This window comes from Eubalaena glacialis, chromosome 4 (genome assembly GCF_028564815.1).
Source record: "Eubalaena glacialis isolate mEubGla1 chromosome 4, mEubGla1.1.hap2.+ XY, whole genome shotgun sequence".
Classification (NCBI taxonomy): Eukaryota; Metazoa; Chordata; class Mammalia; order Artiodactyla; family Balaenidae; genus Eubalaena; species Eubalaena glacialis.
In genome coordinates this window covers 127,591,506-127,608,906 of record NC_083719.1, presented here as the reverse complement: position 1 = coordinate 127,608,906, position 17,401 = coordinate 127,591,506, and the positions used below count along the sequence as shown (strand labels likewise).

The 17,401-nt window shown below is 54.0% G+C and overlaps 1 protein-coding gene across 2 annotated transcripts in view; it reads right to left on the bottom strand.

Moving 5' to 3' along the window:
* Positions 1-17,401, bottom strand: part of NDST1 (N-deacetylase and N-sulfotransferase 1) — a 74,008-nt gene that overhangs the window by 37,339 nt on the left and 19,268 nt on the right. For both annotated transcript variants that reach the window (XM_061189857.1, XM_061189858.1), the window contains exon 2: positions 6,143-7,051. In XM_061189857.1, coding sequence (XP_061045840.1) covers positions 6,143-6,655 — 513 coding nt within the window. In that variant the 5' untranslated portion in view covers positions 6,656-7,051. The remainder of the gene's footprint in view (positions 1-6,142; positions 7,052-17,401) is intronic.

Below are 17,401 nucleotides of genomic sequence, written 5' to 3'. Positions count from 1 at the left end.
TGTCACGTTCCTGATCCTGTGCTGACCTAGCGGTGCAAACCCCGCTCTGCCTGTCATCGTAATAGACCAGCTAACACACATGCCGTGCTTACCAAAGCCAGGAACCAAGCTCGTGCACTTGACATGAAGGGGTGCCATAATCCTCACAGTGACCCCACGATGGAGGCATCACTGCCATTCCCATTATACAGACAAGGAGACTAGGCCCAGAAAGGCTAAGTAACTTGTCCAAAATCACACACAGGAAAGTCTAGCAGTGGAGAGCATGGATTCTGCCACCAGACTGCCTGGCCTTGGGCAAGTTATGTAACCTCCCCGCGCCTCAGTTTCCTCTGCTGTAAAACATGGCCAAGAATGGTAAATCCCTCAAGGGGTGATGGAGGAGGTTGAGCGTTGACTCCTGCAAAGTGCTTAGAACAGGGCCAGCGGCATCGCCCATTGCTCGCTCAGTCCTCACATCAGCCTCAGGAGGAGGGTTCCTCTGTCATCCCCACTTCACAGACGAGGACACCCAGGCTCTGAGGGCGGTGCTGCCTTGAGTCGCACAGTGGTCAGGACGAGCCACACCTCACAGCCAGATGGCTGACCCCTGAGCCCACACACCTGACCACCAGGCTCCCCTGCCTGGGGTTTCCAAGCTGGCTTTTGTCACAATCCTTTCTTCAGGAGAAATCCTGGGCGGATGCCAACAGAGAAGAGCTCAAAGAGGAGGTATCTTCTGGGAGTGCAGGAGCAGACACTCTGCCCACAGTGCTCCCAACACCCACATGCCCCCAGCACTCCCAAGGCCACGCCCCAGAGGAGCCCAGCTCCCTGTGCCTCCCTCTCCTCCCAGGACCCACTGCTGCCCGCTCCCTGGGAACCTGCAGGCAGTACCCACAGCACCCCCTTTTCCTCTTCCCTAGACTCACAGCCCCTGCTCCTTATCCCTCACCCTCCCAGCCACCTGCCTCTGGATACAGTACAATTTGTCCTTGTCCCTGTGCCAACTCCTTTTGGTCTTCTTGGCCTGACAAACTGCTCATCCTTCAAAACCCCATGCATCAGGACTTCCCTGGTGGCACAGTAGTTAAGAATCCACCTGCCAATGCAGGGGACACAGGTTTGAGCCCTGGTCCGGGAAGATCCCACATGCCGTGGAGCAACTAAGCCTGTGCGCCACAACTACTGAGCCTGCGCTCTAGAGCCCAAGAGCCACAACTACTGAAGCCTACGCGCCTAGAGCCTATGCTCTGCAACAAGAGAAGCCACCGCAATGAGAAGCCCGCGCATCGCAATGAAGATTAGCCCCCGCCCGCCGCAACTAGAGAAAGCCCACCTGCAGCAATAAATAAATAAATAAACAAACAAACAAAAAACATGCATCTACCCTCTTCTCTTCATTGGCCTCCCTGGGACATTAAAGCCTCAGCTGTAGCACTTCTCACCTTGGCTGCTGCACTATCTGTTCAGAGTCTCCCCCACCAGTCTGCACCCTCTCAAGGGCAAGTACTATGTCACTTCCACCTTGGATCCCTGGTGCCAGCACAGGCTCGACACCCAGTGGGAGCAAACGCATATCGGATGAGTCACTGGATTTTTAAAAAGAAAGAAGAACAGACAGATCCCAAATACCTGGCACATGACAGCCTTTCATTATGGGTTTCATTTGTTTATCCCACAATTATTCACTATGCCAGGCACTGTGTTAAGTAACAGGGATACAGTGAGAAAAACAGACATGGCTCCTGCCCTTGTGAACTGTAAAGGCGAGCAGAGAAGAGAGAGAGTAAACAAAACAGCAGAAATATACGTAAACTTCAGTGTGACACATGCTACACAGAGGAGGTTCATAGTCCTAGAAGAGTAGATAACTGGGCATAGTCAGCTGGCTCAAGAGAGGCTTCCTGGAGAAAGGGACTGAGTAAGCATCAACTAGGGGAGAGGTGGGAGCCAAGTTCAAAGAACAGCAAGTGCAAAGGCCCTGAGGTTGGAGAGAGCTCAGCACAGTCAAGGAATATCAAGAGGCCAGCAGAGTGATCGAGAGGGAGGAGAGGAGATGACGCAGAAAGGTCAGCTGGGACCAGACCTGCACGACCCTAGAGGCTTGAGTGGGAAGCCATCAAAGACTCCATCAAAGGGTTTTGAACAGAGGGATGACAGGTTCCAATTTGCATGTTAAAAAGATCCATCTGGCCACTGTGTGAAGAATGAGTGGGGTGGGACAAATCAAGAGTGGACAAAGGGCAGCAAATGAGGTTGGAGAGGCAGGCAGAGTGGTACACAGGGCCGCCCTGGAGAGCTCACCACGTGAGCACTGAACAAGGACACTCAGCTGAGGGCTGAGCCCTGGGCCTCAAGTAGAGCTACATCTGCCCAGGGTGCCTTTTAGTAATAACCTTCATGCAGAAGTGCTTTTTTCTAATTCCCACGAAGGCTCTACAGGGCCCTTGCCTCGTAAACCGAGAAAAGGGGCCTGCATTTGACCCTCCACTCACCAGGAGTACCTGCCAACTCCCACCCTGTCCTGAGCCAGCCTCTGGTGTTGACAGCCCCAAACTGAGAGGCCCCTCTCCCAGCCCCCGGCTCCCCAAGACCACTAAGCCGACACTGGGGACAAAGGCAGTGGGGGCCAGCGACATTTCAGGCCCTGTCCATCACCTGCTGTGGCCTGGGAGGCCACACTGGACCACAGGCACTGAGGGATCCTATTTCAAAGCCCCGATTCTGAGCTGATTGCCAGGCGCTGGCAGCTCAGCCAGCTGCCCAGCTGGGAGGCATCAAGGAAGGGAGAAAGCCAAGTTGCCGACTGTCCACCCCAGTCTGCAGTGAAAGCAACCATCTGGGGAAGGGAATGGAGAGTAAGCCTAAGCATCGCAGAGACTGACCCCCACTGCGGGCCTCGCCCCATGGGAGGGGAATCCCTCCTGTTCTTCAGCACTGGGGACCCACGCAGGAGACACCAAATCTTCCAGTGGGGTCATCAGGCAGAGGAAGGAAGAGCCCTGATCGGGGAATGGGAGACCCAGTACAGACTTAGGTAGTAACTGGCTGCATGACCTTGGGAACCTTGGGGTCCCCAAGGTGCTTCCTCTCAGGGCCTCAGGTCCCGCATCCGTCGGTCAGTTTGCTCCGACGTGCTCACCCGTGGTTGGCTTAGAAGGGCTGAGCGCGGTGGTCAAATCTTGGCTCTGACTTATTAGCTGTGTCGGTCTAGACAGCCACATAACTTTTTGAGCCTTGATTCCTCACCTGAAAATAAAGTGCCCACTTCACAGGGTAGCTGTGAGAATTGCATACGATAAGGCCTGCAAAGCAATGAGCTCAGGGTCTGGCACGTAGTAAGTGTGCAATCAAGCATCAGTGGCCCTTGTCAGGCCTCTACCAGGATGTGCTCAACCCTGGGGCACCTGGAGCTGCAAGGCTGAGCCAGGAAATGGGGCTACTGATGAAGACCCGCTCCCACCCTCAGGGTCCTCAGGGGCACATGTTGGCCAAGCCACAAGACAGATAAAGAGCTACCACCAGCTGTGAGTGCCGAGGTGAGATGACAAGGCATGCCACCTGCCATTTATTGGGTGGCTCTGGGTACCAGGCACTGTGCTAGTGCTTCCCTTCCACTATCCTATCTTCAACATGGCACAGGAGGTGGTGCTGTGATTGGCCCCCCCTTCACAGATGGGTTGAATATCCTGCCCAAGGTCACTCTGCCTATAAGTGACAGAACGAGTTGAACCAGAGTCTGGACTTCTCAGTCCCTGCTCTCCCACTGACCTGGGAATCCAGTGCCAGCGGGCATTGGAAAGTGAGTGTCTCCAGATCCCTGGAGTCCCAAGCCCGACGCACAGCATTGAAGCAGGCCTTGCAGAAGAGCAGGAGGATGCAGCTTGACCACCAGATGGCTCCCGTTAGAGCAGAAAGTCACAGGCCCCTGACCAAAACCAAGGAGGGGTCTTGTCTTACACAGCAGGGTAGGAAGAGCACGGAGACCTGGAATTGCCACTGACCCCACAGGGAGACTCTGAGCACCTCCCTGCCCCTCCTTGGGCCTCACGTTCACCTTCTGTAGAGCAAGGAACCGGGGCCTGATAGGAGCCAAGCTATGTTGTACCGACTGTGCCCAATGACCACAGCCCACTGCTTGGTCCCCACAGACTGTGGGAGCTCTGTGCACCAGTTGTGGCCTCTGATGCAAATTCTACTAAATAGAATAAATGGTATTTGAAGTTCCTGGACTCATCCCACAGTGTAGGAATAAAGCCTCTGGAGCCAGACCACCTGGGTTCAAATCCTAGGTCTGTGCTTATTAGAGGTGTGAGTGTGGGCACATTGCTTCACCCCTCTTTGCCTCAGTTTCCTTCTCTCTTAAATCAGATGACATCCACCTGGCTTGGAGGATGGTTTATGAGGGTCAAATGTGTTAATTCACATAAAGCACGTAGGACGTGCGTGGCGCTGGGTGAGCACTCGGCAAGTGTCAGCCATTGTGATGTTTTTCAGGCCTGGGGCTCTGAATCAAGCCTAATGAAGTTCATGGCAGGAAAGGGAACAGAGTCCAGGAGCAAAGGGAAACAGACAATGAAGCTGTCTGATGCTATGCCACTGCCCAGCCATAAACCGGGCCAGCGTTTCCCAGACAGTGAGCCATGAAATAAAGGGTTTTGTCATTAAGCCAGCTGGGGAACAAATCTCACCAGGTTGCTCTACTGCAGGACTTCTAAGGGCCTTCAATTTCTTGGCCCACAAAACCTGTTTTAGTGGCAGAGCAACCCGATCCATTAGTGCATGCAAGAACACAGCCGTGAGAAACCCTCAGCTAGACCAGGCTCCTCCCAGCACGGAGCACGGGTCCAGGGCGAGGCTGTGCCGCCAATGCTTGGGGACGAACAAGCAGCCGTCGGTGGACACGGCCCACTTCTGACCCATCTCCTGCTCCTCTCCCCACTCATGCCAAGCAAGAGCCGACCTTGGGACCCGTGTGTTTACTGTCCTCTCTGCCTGGAAGGCCCTTTGCACAGAGAGCCACGGGCTCCTCTCACTCCCTTCTGGTCACTTTATCAAAGATGACATCACTGGTAATGCATTCTATCAAAACCAGCACCAACTGCCCATATCCATCACCCACGTGCCCTTCCTCGCTTTCTTTTTTTTTTTTTTGTACTTATCACCACCTGTCACATGGTATGTTTATTTGTTCACTGTCTAGTCACCCACCCCACCCACTGCACTGAAATGTCCACAGCACCACAGCCTGGACTTTGCATACTTCGATAACCACTGTGTCCCCAGTGCCTAACGAAGGACCTGGAACATGGTAAGCATTCAGTAAGTATTTGCTGAGTGATGGAACAAACACCCCCAAGCACCCAACTACAGTCCCAACCACCCACCTTGCACGTCAGAGTTCTCTGACCAGAGCCTCTGGATCCCCCATCCCGCTGTTCACAACCTCCTCCCCAAGGACAGCATCCCCACGACACTTTCAGCAAGGACTGTGGTCCCAGCAGTTGCCCTGGGTAACCCGCGGAGCCCAGAGCAGCTCACCTGTCCACTGGGACTTCTTTCTCCTCTTTCTTCCAACGCAAAAGGGCTCTGGTTCAAGAGGTACATAAACTCCACACCCCTCCACAGCCAAGAGGAAAGGGCGCAGGACCCAGAGCCCCCAACTGTCTAAGTCTGGGTTCAGATCTTGGCTCTCCCACTTACTGGCTACATGGCCCCCTGTAACCTAACTTAATCCTCCTGAGTCTTGGTTTGCCCATATGCAAAACAAGGACACACCCCATCCATTGGGAGGACTGCCATGAAAGGTTTTGAGGGACCCAGCAGAGCATACGCTCTCCTCCCTTGCACCCATCCCTGGGGCCTCCCTTAGGCACGAGCCTGCTGTGTGCCGGGCCCCACGCGTGGAAGGCAATGCCCCTGTCGTGTGCTCCCAATGAAAGCTAATACTTAAAAAGTACCTACTAGACACCAGGCGCCAGGCGCTCCAAGCGCCTTACCTACACTCACCCACTTACCTTTCATGACAACCTAGGAGGAGGCGCTACCATTACACCCAATTTACAGGTGAGGAGAGTCAGACACCCAGTTAGCAAGTGTGGGGATGAGAATCAAACTCAGCTGGAGCTCTCCACAGCTCGGGGACCCACTCCCCACGTACCTTGAAGAAGCCGATGATGCCCACGCCGTAGGCCACGCAATACTTGTCCAGCAGCTCCCGGTTCCAGGCATCCAGGTTGACGTACTTGAGGATGTTCTCATAGATGATGAGGGCGAAGCGGCCGCGGCCCTTGTCGGTGAGTGTGGGCATGTCACCCTTGCCCGGTGCGATCTCTGTGCGGTACTTGAAGCGGCTGGACTCCAGGATGGCCACCACCTCCTGGCCCAGCTGGGAGTAGAGGCTCTCCACAAACACCAGCACCAACGGGTCCGTGCGGGAAGGGGTGGCCACCTGTATGGGCTTGAGTGGCAGCAGGCGGCTGGGGGCCACGGGCGGCGGGTCCCCACAGTCAGGCTCGGGGGCGTCCACCGAGGGCTCCAGGCCCCGCTTCCAGCCATATAGGTAGTAGGCCGAGACAAAAACGCTGAACAGGCAGAAGGCGAACAGCAGGAAAAGTACAGCCTGCGGGGACATGTGCCGACACAGCCTGCGGAGGCGCGCCAGGGCGGGCATCCTGGCCCCCGAGACCTCGGCCACCGGGGGCCCGGCCGCCCTGGCTGCCCCAAGGCCCCACGCAGGAGAAGACTCCCAAGTTGTCCACCGACCAACAAGTTCACAGAGACTCAGCGAGCAAGGCCCGAAGCGGGCAGTGGCAGTGGCAGTGGCAGTGGAGGATCCGGGCCCCGGCCCTTCCTCCCAGCCAGGGGCGCAGTCCGCGGCTGGTTGCACTCCTTCCTTCCTCCGCGCCCCTTTATGTCACCATGGCAAACCCCCACGTGGTCCTGTGCACAGCAGAAGTGCCCCAGGGCGTTAGGGCCTCCTGGGGGGGCTGGGCAGTGGGCCGAAGGATGCTGGACATGCCTGGGGGTGCCGCATGCCGCTCGCTCGGTGGGGCCCCCGGGGCTAAGGCTGTGGAGAGAGGAGGAGAGTCAGAAGGTGGAAAGTCAGAGTGTGGGCTCTGGGGGTCCGCTGACTGTGGACCCACAGGTCCTGACCTCGGTGGGCCCAGATTCAAAGACCGCTACCCAACCTGAGTTCATGATTTGGGGCAAGCTTGTCAATCTCTCTGAGCCTCAGCCTCCGCATTTGTTGACAACAGTACCTGCCTCACAAGAGGCTGGGAGATTACACTAATGTGTATAAATCACACTGGGCAGTACCTAGCATATGATGTCTACAATGATAGTTGCTATTTATCATCATGATCAGTCCAAGACTAAACCAAGAAAACTCCAGAAGCAGGAAGGACAAAGTGAGACAATAAACATTTGCAAGGCCTAGGAGCTAGAGGTGGAATTCTAAATCACGACCCAACACCACGTTCTCACCATCTTCCCCTCACTTACCCACGTGCTTCCCCACCCATTTCTCTGAATGCACCCAGCAGCCCCATCTGACAGACGAAAAGACTAAGGCTCAGGCTAGGATTCAAACTCAGGGCTGTGAGGCATCAGCAGCTTGGCTGTGCTAGGAGCCCCTCTCAAACACCAGTGGTCTCATCTGGAAAGCACCACCCCTGCAGCATCGGGTTGGGGCCAAGGGATAAGTGAGTAAACCTGTCAGAGGAGCCCGGCATAAGCAACACTCAAGAAATCGCAGCTGTCGCTATCTGCCCCTTAATGCAACAGGCATCTCTCATCCTCAGGGTACGTGCCCACAGTGGCACAGGACAGCAGGCGACTGAACCCCCCCAACTTGAGGATCCCAAGTTGCCCAACTTCCTCACCCAAACAGCGCCCCCCCCACACCACGGCCCTCCAGTCTCCCTTTAACATGAGTGGAGGCAGCTGCTGAAAGCTGGCAGAAGAGCTCCCCTGGAGATGGGAGATGGGGACAAGGATAGAAGGTGTGAGGGACTGGGCTGCTGCCAGGGAGGGAATGTGAGCCTCAGACCCGGAGTCGGGGTGAGGGGGAAGATCTTCAAAATCCCTCCCGGCCCAAGACTATATGGTGTGCTTCGCGTGGATACAGTATACCAGAGACCCTACAATTGTACTTCTAGGAACTTATCCTAGAGGGAGTAATTGCAGAAGTGTGTCAACATTTCCCCACAAGAATACGAATCCCAGTGCTGTTTATAACAGCAAAGGATGTTGTTTATAATAGCAAATGCCCAACCATAGGGGATTGTCTTTAGCAATTATAATGCAAGCATGTGATGGAATCCCGGGCAGCCATTTACAATATGTTGAAGGAGGACGTTTACTGACATAGAAGTATAATTACCAGGACTTCCCTGGTGGCGGAGTGGTTAAGAATCCGCCTGCCAATGCAGGGGACATGGGTTCGAGCCCTGGTCCAGGAAGATCCCACATGCTGCACGGAGCAACTAAGCCCGTGCGCCACAGCTACTGAGCCCATGCGCCACAACTACTGAAGCCTGCACGCCTAGAGCCCACGCTCCGCAACAAGAGAAGCCACTGCAATGAGAAGCCCGCGCACCGCAAAGAAGAGTAGTCCCCGCTCACGGCAACCAGAGAAAGCCTGCACGGAGCAACGAAGACCCAATGCAGCCCCAAATAAATAAATAAATAAATTTTCAAAAAAAAAAAAAAGAAAGAAATATAATTACCATATATATTGTTAAAGTGGAAAACATTTATAAGACTGTATGCATGGTCATATTTTTGTGAAAAATTTTATGCATAAGCCAGAAACTGGTACTAATCCAAGAAACAAAACAAAAATGGTAACAATTATCTCTGATTTTTATTTGCCTTTGTTTCCTAAATTTTCTACAATAATCATTTATTATTTTTGTGAATATAAGAAAACAAATGTTTTTAAAAGATGTGCTCAGAAGCAAGAGGCAGGGGTGTGAAATGAGGACATGTCTTGGACATCGGGTCTGCTCCCAGTTCTGCCATAATGTGCTGTGTGACCCCAGGCACACCCTGCCCCTTTCTGGGCTTCTTCCCTGTTAGAGAGGGGCCTGGGCCAGATGGTGTCTGGGGGCTCTTCCACCTCTGATATTCTACAATTCAGTCTCTACTATGTGCCAGCATCACAGGGAAGCCGAGACAGCCAAGAAAACAAGCACCTACAATGCAGAGAGTGTGACAGGGGAACGGAGGGTATTTGAGAGAACTGAGGGGCACTTAATCCCCCTGCAGCAGGAAGGGGGAGGACCAAGGAAGGCTTCTTGGAGGAAGTGGTAGCTGAACTGGCCAGAAGACCGAGTAAGGGTTGACCAAGGGTAGGAACAGTGAGGAACACATACACAGCTTGGAGATACGGGAGTAGGCAGAGCTTTCCAGGGAGTCCCTGCAATTCCAGCTGAGAGCAGGGCCATGAGGGGCAGGCTTCCTGGGTGGAGCCAGAAGAGCTGAGGTGACTGGCCCTGCAATTATTCCCAAAGGGCACCCATGTCCCACTTCCCATTGATAAGGGCAGCCCTCTGCCCTGCAGCCACAGCGAGCCCCACCCCTTGGCCCGGGGCCAGGGCAGGAGCACAGTGAGTGGGGAGGCAGAGCTGCCTCGAAGGTACCCTGCCTGCTGCCTGGGGGCACCTGCCTACTTGGGCCACCTAAACCCACAACCCCTGCAGGCCTGGACACTGCGGTCTCTGGCCTTTGGTCTATTGCATTAACAGCCTTTCAACATGTGTGCTAATGACGACACAACCAGCAGTCTCAGGCATCTCGGGGTCACAGACCCCTGTGTGAATCTGACAACATTTCTCCATAAAAAATATGCACATATGCTAGAAAATGTTTTAACAATTTCAGAGTCCAAACCCCGTGTCCCCAACCCCATCCATGGACCTAAAGCCCTAGTTAGTAGAGCCTAAGGATTACATGGGCAGACTAGAGCCAGGCAGCTTCGTTCAAACCCAAGCCCTACCACCCAGTAATTGTGCAATCTTGGGCAAGTTATTTAACTTCTCAGTGCCCCCAGCTTCCTAATCTGTAAAATGGGAAAACTTGACATACTTCCCAAAGTTGTGAAAATTAAATGAGTGGATACATAGGAGGTGCCATGCCTGGCACACAGTGCTGAGCAAGGGTCAGCCGCTGTTTTCATGCACTCCTGTTGCCTATTTAACATACTCACAACGTGGGTAACACCTGAGCGCACAAAGCACCATCAATTTCCTTGCTCTCTCTCTCTCTCAAGTCTCAAACAGCCCTTGGAATCCCAAATCCCCATTTTGAGAAGCCGTGTCTTGCCCGGGAGCTGGATGGATGAGCAGAGGCCAGAGAGAGGCCAGCAGGCTAGGGAGAAGGCCATGCAAAGCCCAGGCCCGAGAGAGGGTAAAGGGAGAAAGAGAGTGGGCCAACTAGCCCCCATCCCCAGAGAAGGCCGAATACCCTGGCAAAGTGCTGACCACCCGTGAGCTGGCAACGGGGGCCTCCAGCACTGGCCCCACTGCAACCCCTCAAAGGCCTGGCACCAGCCATTCAAGGCCCTCCGTGCCCGCCTGAATTCCTGCACCCCTGTGGCTCAAGGGATGGCAAACTGGGGGTTTCTAACCCCTCTGGAGCCACCCAGGCCTCAAGGACAGCTGCGGGGCTGAGGCCTCAACACCTCCCTCCCGCCCTGGGCCTGCCTGGGCCTTGCCGACATCACCAGCCGTTTTCCTAAACTCCAGCCTCGCCCAACCAGTCACCAATCTTGGTCATGCATCTAAGCCTTTGCTAATGAAGTTCCCATTGCTTGGAATGCCTCCCCCTACCCCTTGGGACACTTACTCATCCTTCAAGACCCCAGTTCCAATGTCATCACCTCACTGAAGTCATCTCCACCCACCACCCCGTTTCCCACCCCCATGTCCCATTCCTTAGGCTCCCACCCCATCCCTAAGCTATAGCATGGAAGCTGAAAGCCAGGACCCTCAAGCTAAAACAGGATGCAGCATTCTTGTTCCTTGACAGCATTTTTCTTTGAGATTAGCTATCAACATCTTAAAATCAGGAGATTTCATATAAAAGTCAGAACTTCCGACTTCTTTAAAAAGAGTACATTTTAGGGACTTCCCTGGCAGTCCAGTGGTTAAGACTCCGAGCTTCCACTGCAGGGGCACGGGTTCGATCCCTGGTCGGGGAACAAAGCTCCCGCATGCAGCACAGCACGGCCAAAAAAAAAAAAAAAAAAAACATAAAATAAAATTAAAAAATGAAATATAAAAAGAGCACATTTTGGTGACACACACGCCCACTGGCCACCATCAGCTGAAGCTATAAAGTGCCGGCCTCAGATGGGTTAACACAGTCCCATAACCAACCTCCCTCTCTCATTTGGCTTCCTGCCCAGCCCCTGAGCACACCTGAGTGTGTGGTCCAGGCAGAGCAGACTTGGGGCATTTCTACATACGGCTCTGTGCCCTGGAACCTGCAGATCACGGGGCCGGACCAGGATATACTGACCTGTGCATGGGCAGGCCCTGCCTGGTACCTGGCACACAGAGGCCTTCCCCACATGCCTGGGCTCCCCAAAGGGCAGGGACAAGTCTGATTCATTGTGGAAGCTCCCATCACTTTTCCCAGCAATGGTCCTTACTGAATACTCAGGATATAAATGATGAGCAGCTGTTATTATCCCCAGTTTACAGATAAGGAGACTGAGGCCCAAGGTGAAGTGACTTGCAGTCCTCCATGAAGCCCAGGTGCTTCTATAATAAAAATAATAGCAATAATACCATTATAATTATCATCATTGTTATTTTTAACTGCATTTACCCTGAGCCAGGCACTGTGCTAAGCACTTTTACATACTTTATCTCAATTAATCCTTACAACTAGTACTGTCATTATTCACATTTACAGTTGCAGAAAATAAGGCTCAGAGATGTTAAGTCACTTGCGCAAAACCATACAGCTAGTCAGTGACAGAGCTGAAATTTGAACCCAGACCCCATGAAATGGTGATGGATCCAGAACCCATAGGGGAATATTGGCAGGGACAGGGGAGAGCATGAGGGGGCCTCAGCTACCAAGGCCTCCAGCCCTCAGCCAGGCTTCCACTGCGCTCTCCCAGCCCTAGGCCTAGCTTTCCCTGCCAAGGTGCTGGGGATAATGAATGAGATGCTCTGGTTGTCATGGAGATGCCATGGCAACACTGCACTTTCGGGAAATACCACGGTAACTGTGACCACTGCTCTGGAGTTGAAAGTCACTCACGACCCCACCCCTCACTCCAAAATGCTCTGGTGCCCCCACAGTCCTCTCTAGGACCCAAAGGAAAAGGAGGCAGAGGTACAAGGGACTTCTCGGAGACCAAGCTGTCTAGAGAGCAGGACTGGGGAGGAGGGCCAGCTCTGCCATGGATAGACAGGTGGGCTCCAGGAATGAGACCAAGAGCTCCCTGTGCCTTTTATGGTAAAATGCACTTAACAACCCAACTCCCATGTACTTGCTGCCTACCATGTGCAGCAGGCCTCCTGTGAAGGGCCGAATGCATCATGCTGTTTCACCCCAACCGTCTGAGGGGCAGTGATGCAGTGGCTGCTAGCATCTCTGTTAAAGGCTCAGACTGGAGCCAGCTTGCATGGTCTTGAATCTTGCCTCCATTATTTACCAGCCTGTGACCTTTGCACAAATCTCTCGACCTCTCTGAGTCTCCATTTCCCCAAGTATAAAATAGGGTTATACTACTTATCTATTTTGCAGGGCTGTTGCCAAGACTAAGAGAGATGATATGTGTAAAACTGCTCAGTGCCTGGCACACAGTGATACAGGCTAACAAAATGATTATCCATTTAATGGAGTTGGAAACTGAGGCTCAGGAAGGAACTGACCCAAGGCCACATATCAAATTGATAGTGGATCCAGAAAGAGGAAGAGACGTCAGGCTTGGGAGCATACTGGAAGTCGGAAACAAGCAGAGGATCCATTCCCTGTTCCCTCATTCTGTACCTGAGCACTGCCAGGTACCAAGCCTGGCACTGGGCACTGAAGATGCAGGCCTTTGGGCTCCAAGGTTTTATCTGGTGTGATGCTGCTGCCGGGTGAATGGAGCAGGTCCCCAGAGCCCCGCATGCTCACCCAGCCCATGCTCACCCTGCCTGGGTCACTCCTGACCATGCCCCCTACTCCCTCCCCTCTCACAGGCACACGAATGGACAGGCAAACTCACATGGTGCCGAGATGTTCAAATGGTGTCATCACGGGCATCTGGGTCACAGGTACAAGTATGGGGCGGGGAGCTGAGAGGAGTGCAGGGAGAGCCCCACAAGCAGGCTCAAAATTATGTGAATGGGCACCTGGCCTCGGGGAGGAGGAGTGGCTGCCAGCCGGGCACTGGTAGCCCCACATGCAATCCCAGGGCCACTCCCCAGAGCTGACTTGGCCCCTCCCATCCTGTCACACCCCCAGCACAGTCACGCCACCACCCATTACCCAGCCATACCCCACAGCCACGCTGCTCCACCAGCTACCGGGCCCTAGCCTGCCCCACCCACCACGTACAGCAAAGAAAATCCTCCACATTTGCTTCCCAGCTGTGCAGGAGTTTCTCCAGCGCAATTACACCCTTGGGAGGCCGAGACCAGAAGCAAATCCCTTCCTCTACTGTAATCTGCTGCACACCCCATCCCCCATAGCCCCGCAGTACCGCCTGGCTGGGGGCTAAGATGCCGCGCATCAGTCACCCCGGAGTCCATGGTTGCCACCAAGGGACTGTCAGAAGTCTGGCTCAAGGGTCTCAGGGTTACAGAGTATACAGTCCATCTTGCGGTGAGCACATGGGGACACTGAGGCCCAGAGAGAGAAAAGGACCCCCTCGGGTGGCGTTGCCAGGCCTGCCCCACCTCCACCTGCCTTGGCCCATTTTCTTACCCACTAAAACCCTGCAGGTCCTCCTCCCAGGCCAGCCCCACCTCCACCTGCCTTGGCCCATTTTCTTACCCACTAAAACCCTGCAGGTCCTCCTCCCAGGCCAGCCTCAGCCGAGAGCTGGACTCTGCCAGCTGTGGATTTCAGAAGTCCTAGATGAGCTCTCCTGCTCCATACTCCACCATGCAGTGCCGGATTTATGCTGCCAGATGTCGGCTGCAATTATAACTAGAACACTGGTCCCCAACTTCACCTAAAGCTTTCCAAGGCAGAAGCGGTCTCCCACCCACAGCAAGTACTTAAGAGTGAAGTGCCCTTGCCAATGACCTTTCCCTTTTTGAATGTGCTATGAAGACTCGCCAAGCTAAATGCATTAAAACATGAACTTCCATTTATCAGACATGATATGCCTGCACTACATGCTACTATTAATCCTTACAATAGCACCATGACCTACGTTCCCTTCATTTTACAGATGAGGAAACCGAGGCCCAGAGGGGGCCCGTGATTTGCCCAGCCACAGAGCTAACAAGCGGGTAACTGGGAATCTCAGCACAGAGGCGCCAGCTCATCATCCTTCAGCAACACACGCCCTCCGTGTTCACCTAGGACAGCTGACATAAGCCAGCGCCCACACACCCCATGCTCCACTCCCTTTGAATACCACTTTCTGTTTTTATTTTCATGCATTTTATTTGTGTTTTAACATCAAAAGCAGCCTCTAACGATCCTTCTTGGAAGCAGACCCACAAATCATGCATCAATTGACAAGCAAACAAAGCATAAAGCGCCGGTTCACTCCCCAGTTCTCAACCTGGGATTTGTTCTGGGTTCCCGGGAGGGGAATGCCCAACAAAAACCTCAAGAACTTATACCCCCCACTTGTTGAGAATTTGTGTTTCTTCCAACAAGCCCTGAGTTGAGAGTTTATCTTTGCACCAGCTCTGAAAAAAAGAGTTTACTGAGCAAACAAACAAGACAGCTGGGGGCAAGGGGGTTTGCAGAGTGGGGAACAAGACAGGTCAGGACCAGCTGCCCTCTGGTCCCACTGAAGCTCTAGGGCAGACCAAGGTGGGCAGGACCCTCACAGGGCAAGCTCTTCGTTAGCCCACGGAACTCCCCAAAATAGGACTCTCTCCACCCAACCCCCAAATCCATCTACGCAGAGCCAAATCCATTCCTAGCTATTTTTCTTAGGCTCAGATCACAGGCACTTGAAAAAAACAGAAAGATATTTCTTTGCAAATATCATAACCTCCCTCGCTGACAGCAGCCAGCACTGACTGAGCTCCTGGTAACTTGCCAGCCCCACACCAGCTTTCCCTGATTTATCACACCCACTCCTCACACTCTGAGAGCTGGTGTCACCGATACGTGCACTCACAGACAGGAAACCTAGGCTCAGAGAGGGTACGAAGCAACTGACTCAAGGTCACACAGCTGGGCAGGGGGAGAACTAGGACAACCCCAAGCCGGCCCACCTCGGAGCCCCTGCTTGTAACCTCCGGGCAGCTGCCCAGCATTCCACACCATTCTTGAACCAGGTCGGCGGCCCAGAACGTACCCAGAGACAGGCTTCCTGCAGGTAACCAGCCCCAGCTGCCTCAGCGCAGGCTGATCGGCTCCTCTGGCAATGGGAAAGCCTCCCTTCACGGGCAGACAGGGGCACCACAGATCCCCAGAGGCAGGACCTCAGCCAGAGGGTCTTCACCTTCCCCCGCCCCAGGGGCCTGTGTCATCCCCAGATAGGCGGAGACCCCACATGAGAAAGGGAGGCTGCCTCTATGCCCCAGGCAGAGGTCTCATGCTGAGGAATGGGAGAGAGAGGTGGTGAGGCTCAGAAGCAGGAGATCTCAGCTAAAAGGGCCAACTCAAAGGACAACGGTGACTGGACAGCCTCACAGGTCTGCTGCACGCCAGGTACAAGCACTTCCCAATCATGACCTCAGTTATTCGTCATCTTCTCTCAAAGAAGTACAAACAAGTTTACCATTATTCATTCCCCCCTGTCTGCCACCCCTGCAGAGGAGCCAGGAAATGCTGGTCAGCCCCAGCCCCTGCCCTCCTACTTGCCCACTCCAGGTTGCCGTATGATCCCTGACAGATTCTGAGAAACAGGTGTATGGGGGGTGGGGAAGCCCTCCATCTCTAGGATGCGGAAGCAAACTCCATGTGCGCTTGGAGGCCACATCAGCATTCCAGCGCTTCCACTGGCTCCCTCTGGGCAATACCCTTCCCTTCTCTGAGCCTGTTTCCTCACCTGGACAGCAAGGGGTATAGATTAGATCAGAAGTTTGTGACCTCCTGGGGTTACAGAACCCTTTGAGAGGACTTCCCTAACCAGCACAGTGGTTAAGAATCCGCCTGCCAATGCAGGGGACCCGGGTTCAAGCCCTGGTCCAGGAAGATCCCACATGCCGCAGAGCAAATAAGCCCGTGCGCCACAACTACTGAGCCTGCGCTCTAGAGCCCGCGAGCCACAACTACTGAGCCTGCATGCCACAACTACTGAAGCCCACGCGCCAAGAGCACATGCTCCGCAACAAGAGAAGCCACCGCAATGAGAAGCCCGCACACCACAATGAAGAGTAGCCCCCGCTCGCCACAACTAAAGCCCATGCGCAGCAACGAAGACCCAACGCAAAAAAACCAAAGAAATAAAAAATAAAATTAAAAAAAAAAAAAGAACCCTTTGAGAGTATCATGAAGGCTGTTAGTGGACTCTCCCCAGACAGATGCCATACTTACTCCATACAAATTCAGGGAGGTTGTGACCGCACCCCTCCCCAAAAGCCAAGTTAAGAACATGGAAACTCTGTAGCAGCCCCTCTGACTTAGACAAGCCATAGCCTCACGGTCAAGATAAGACTGAAGCCATGAATGTAACATCTGAGCCCCTGGGACCGCATCATTCCAGCTCCCCCCATGGCCTTGCAGTAAATCTTTAACTCCCAGACCTGCTGGCTTCAGGTGGATTTGTGAACTTGCTGAGCTGTCAGGAGAAGCTCAAAGAGAAGCTAAGCCCTTCCTTCCCACCCCTCAGCCATGGTCTCCTTTTCCATCAGGAATCTGCCAGGTCAGCCCTGGCTCATCTCCCTGGGGCAGTACTGGGGGCTGGGACACTTGAGGAACCCACTTCTGGTCCTGAATGCAGACGGGACCCAGTGCCAGGCTTAGGGGCCAGCTCGCCCTAACCCCTGCACCCCCCGGCCCCCTCCTGCATTGGTATGAACACGCACACACTGTGGGTACACACACATCAGACAGACCTGGGAGGACTGGACAGGAGGGAGGGGACATGGGGCTGTGGTCAGAGGGTACAGGGAGGCCGGGGAGAAAATGACAGGACCCACCCGAGCTCCAGGTAGTAGCTGCTCAGCTCCACTCCACTTCGCGTCACCGCATCCTCTTAATGGCTTCACGCTCCTCACGTAACGCAGTCACAACTAATCCCAGAGCCAGGACAAATGGCATGACTGTCCACCCA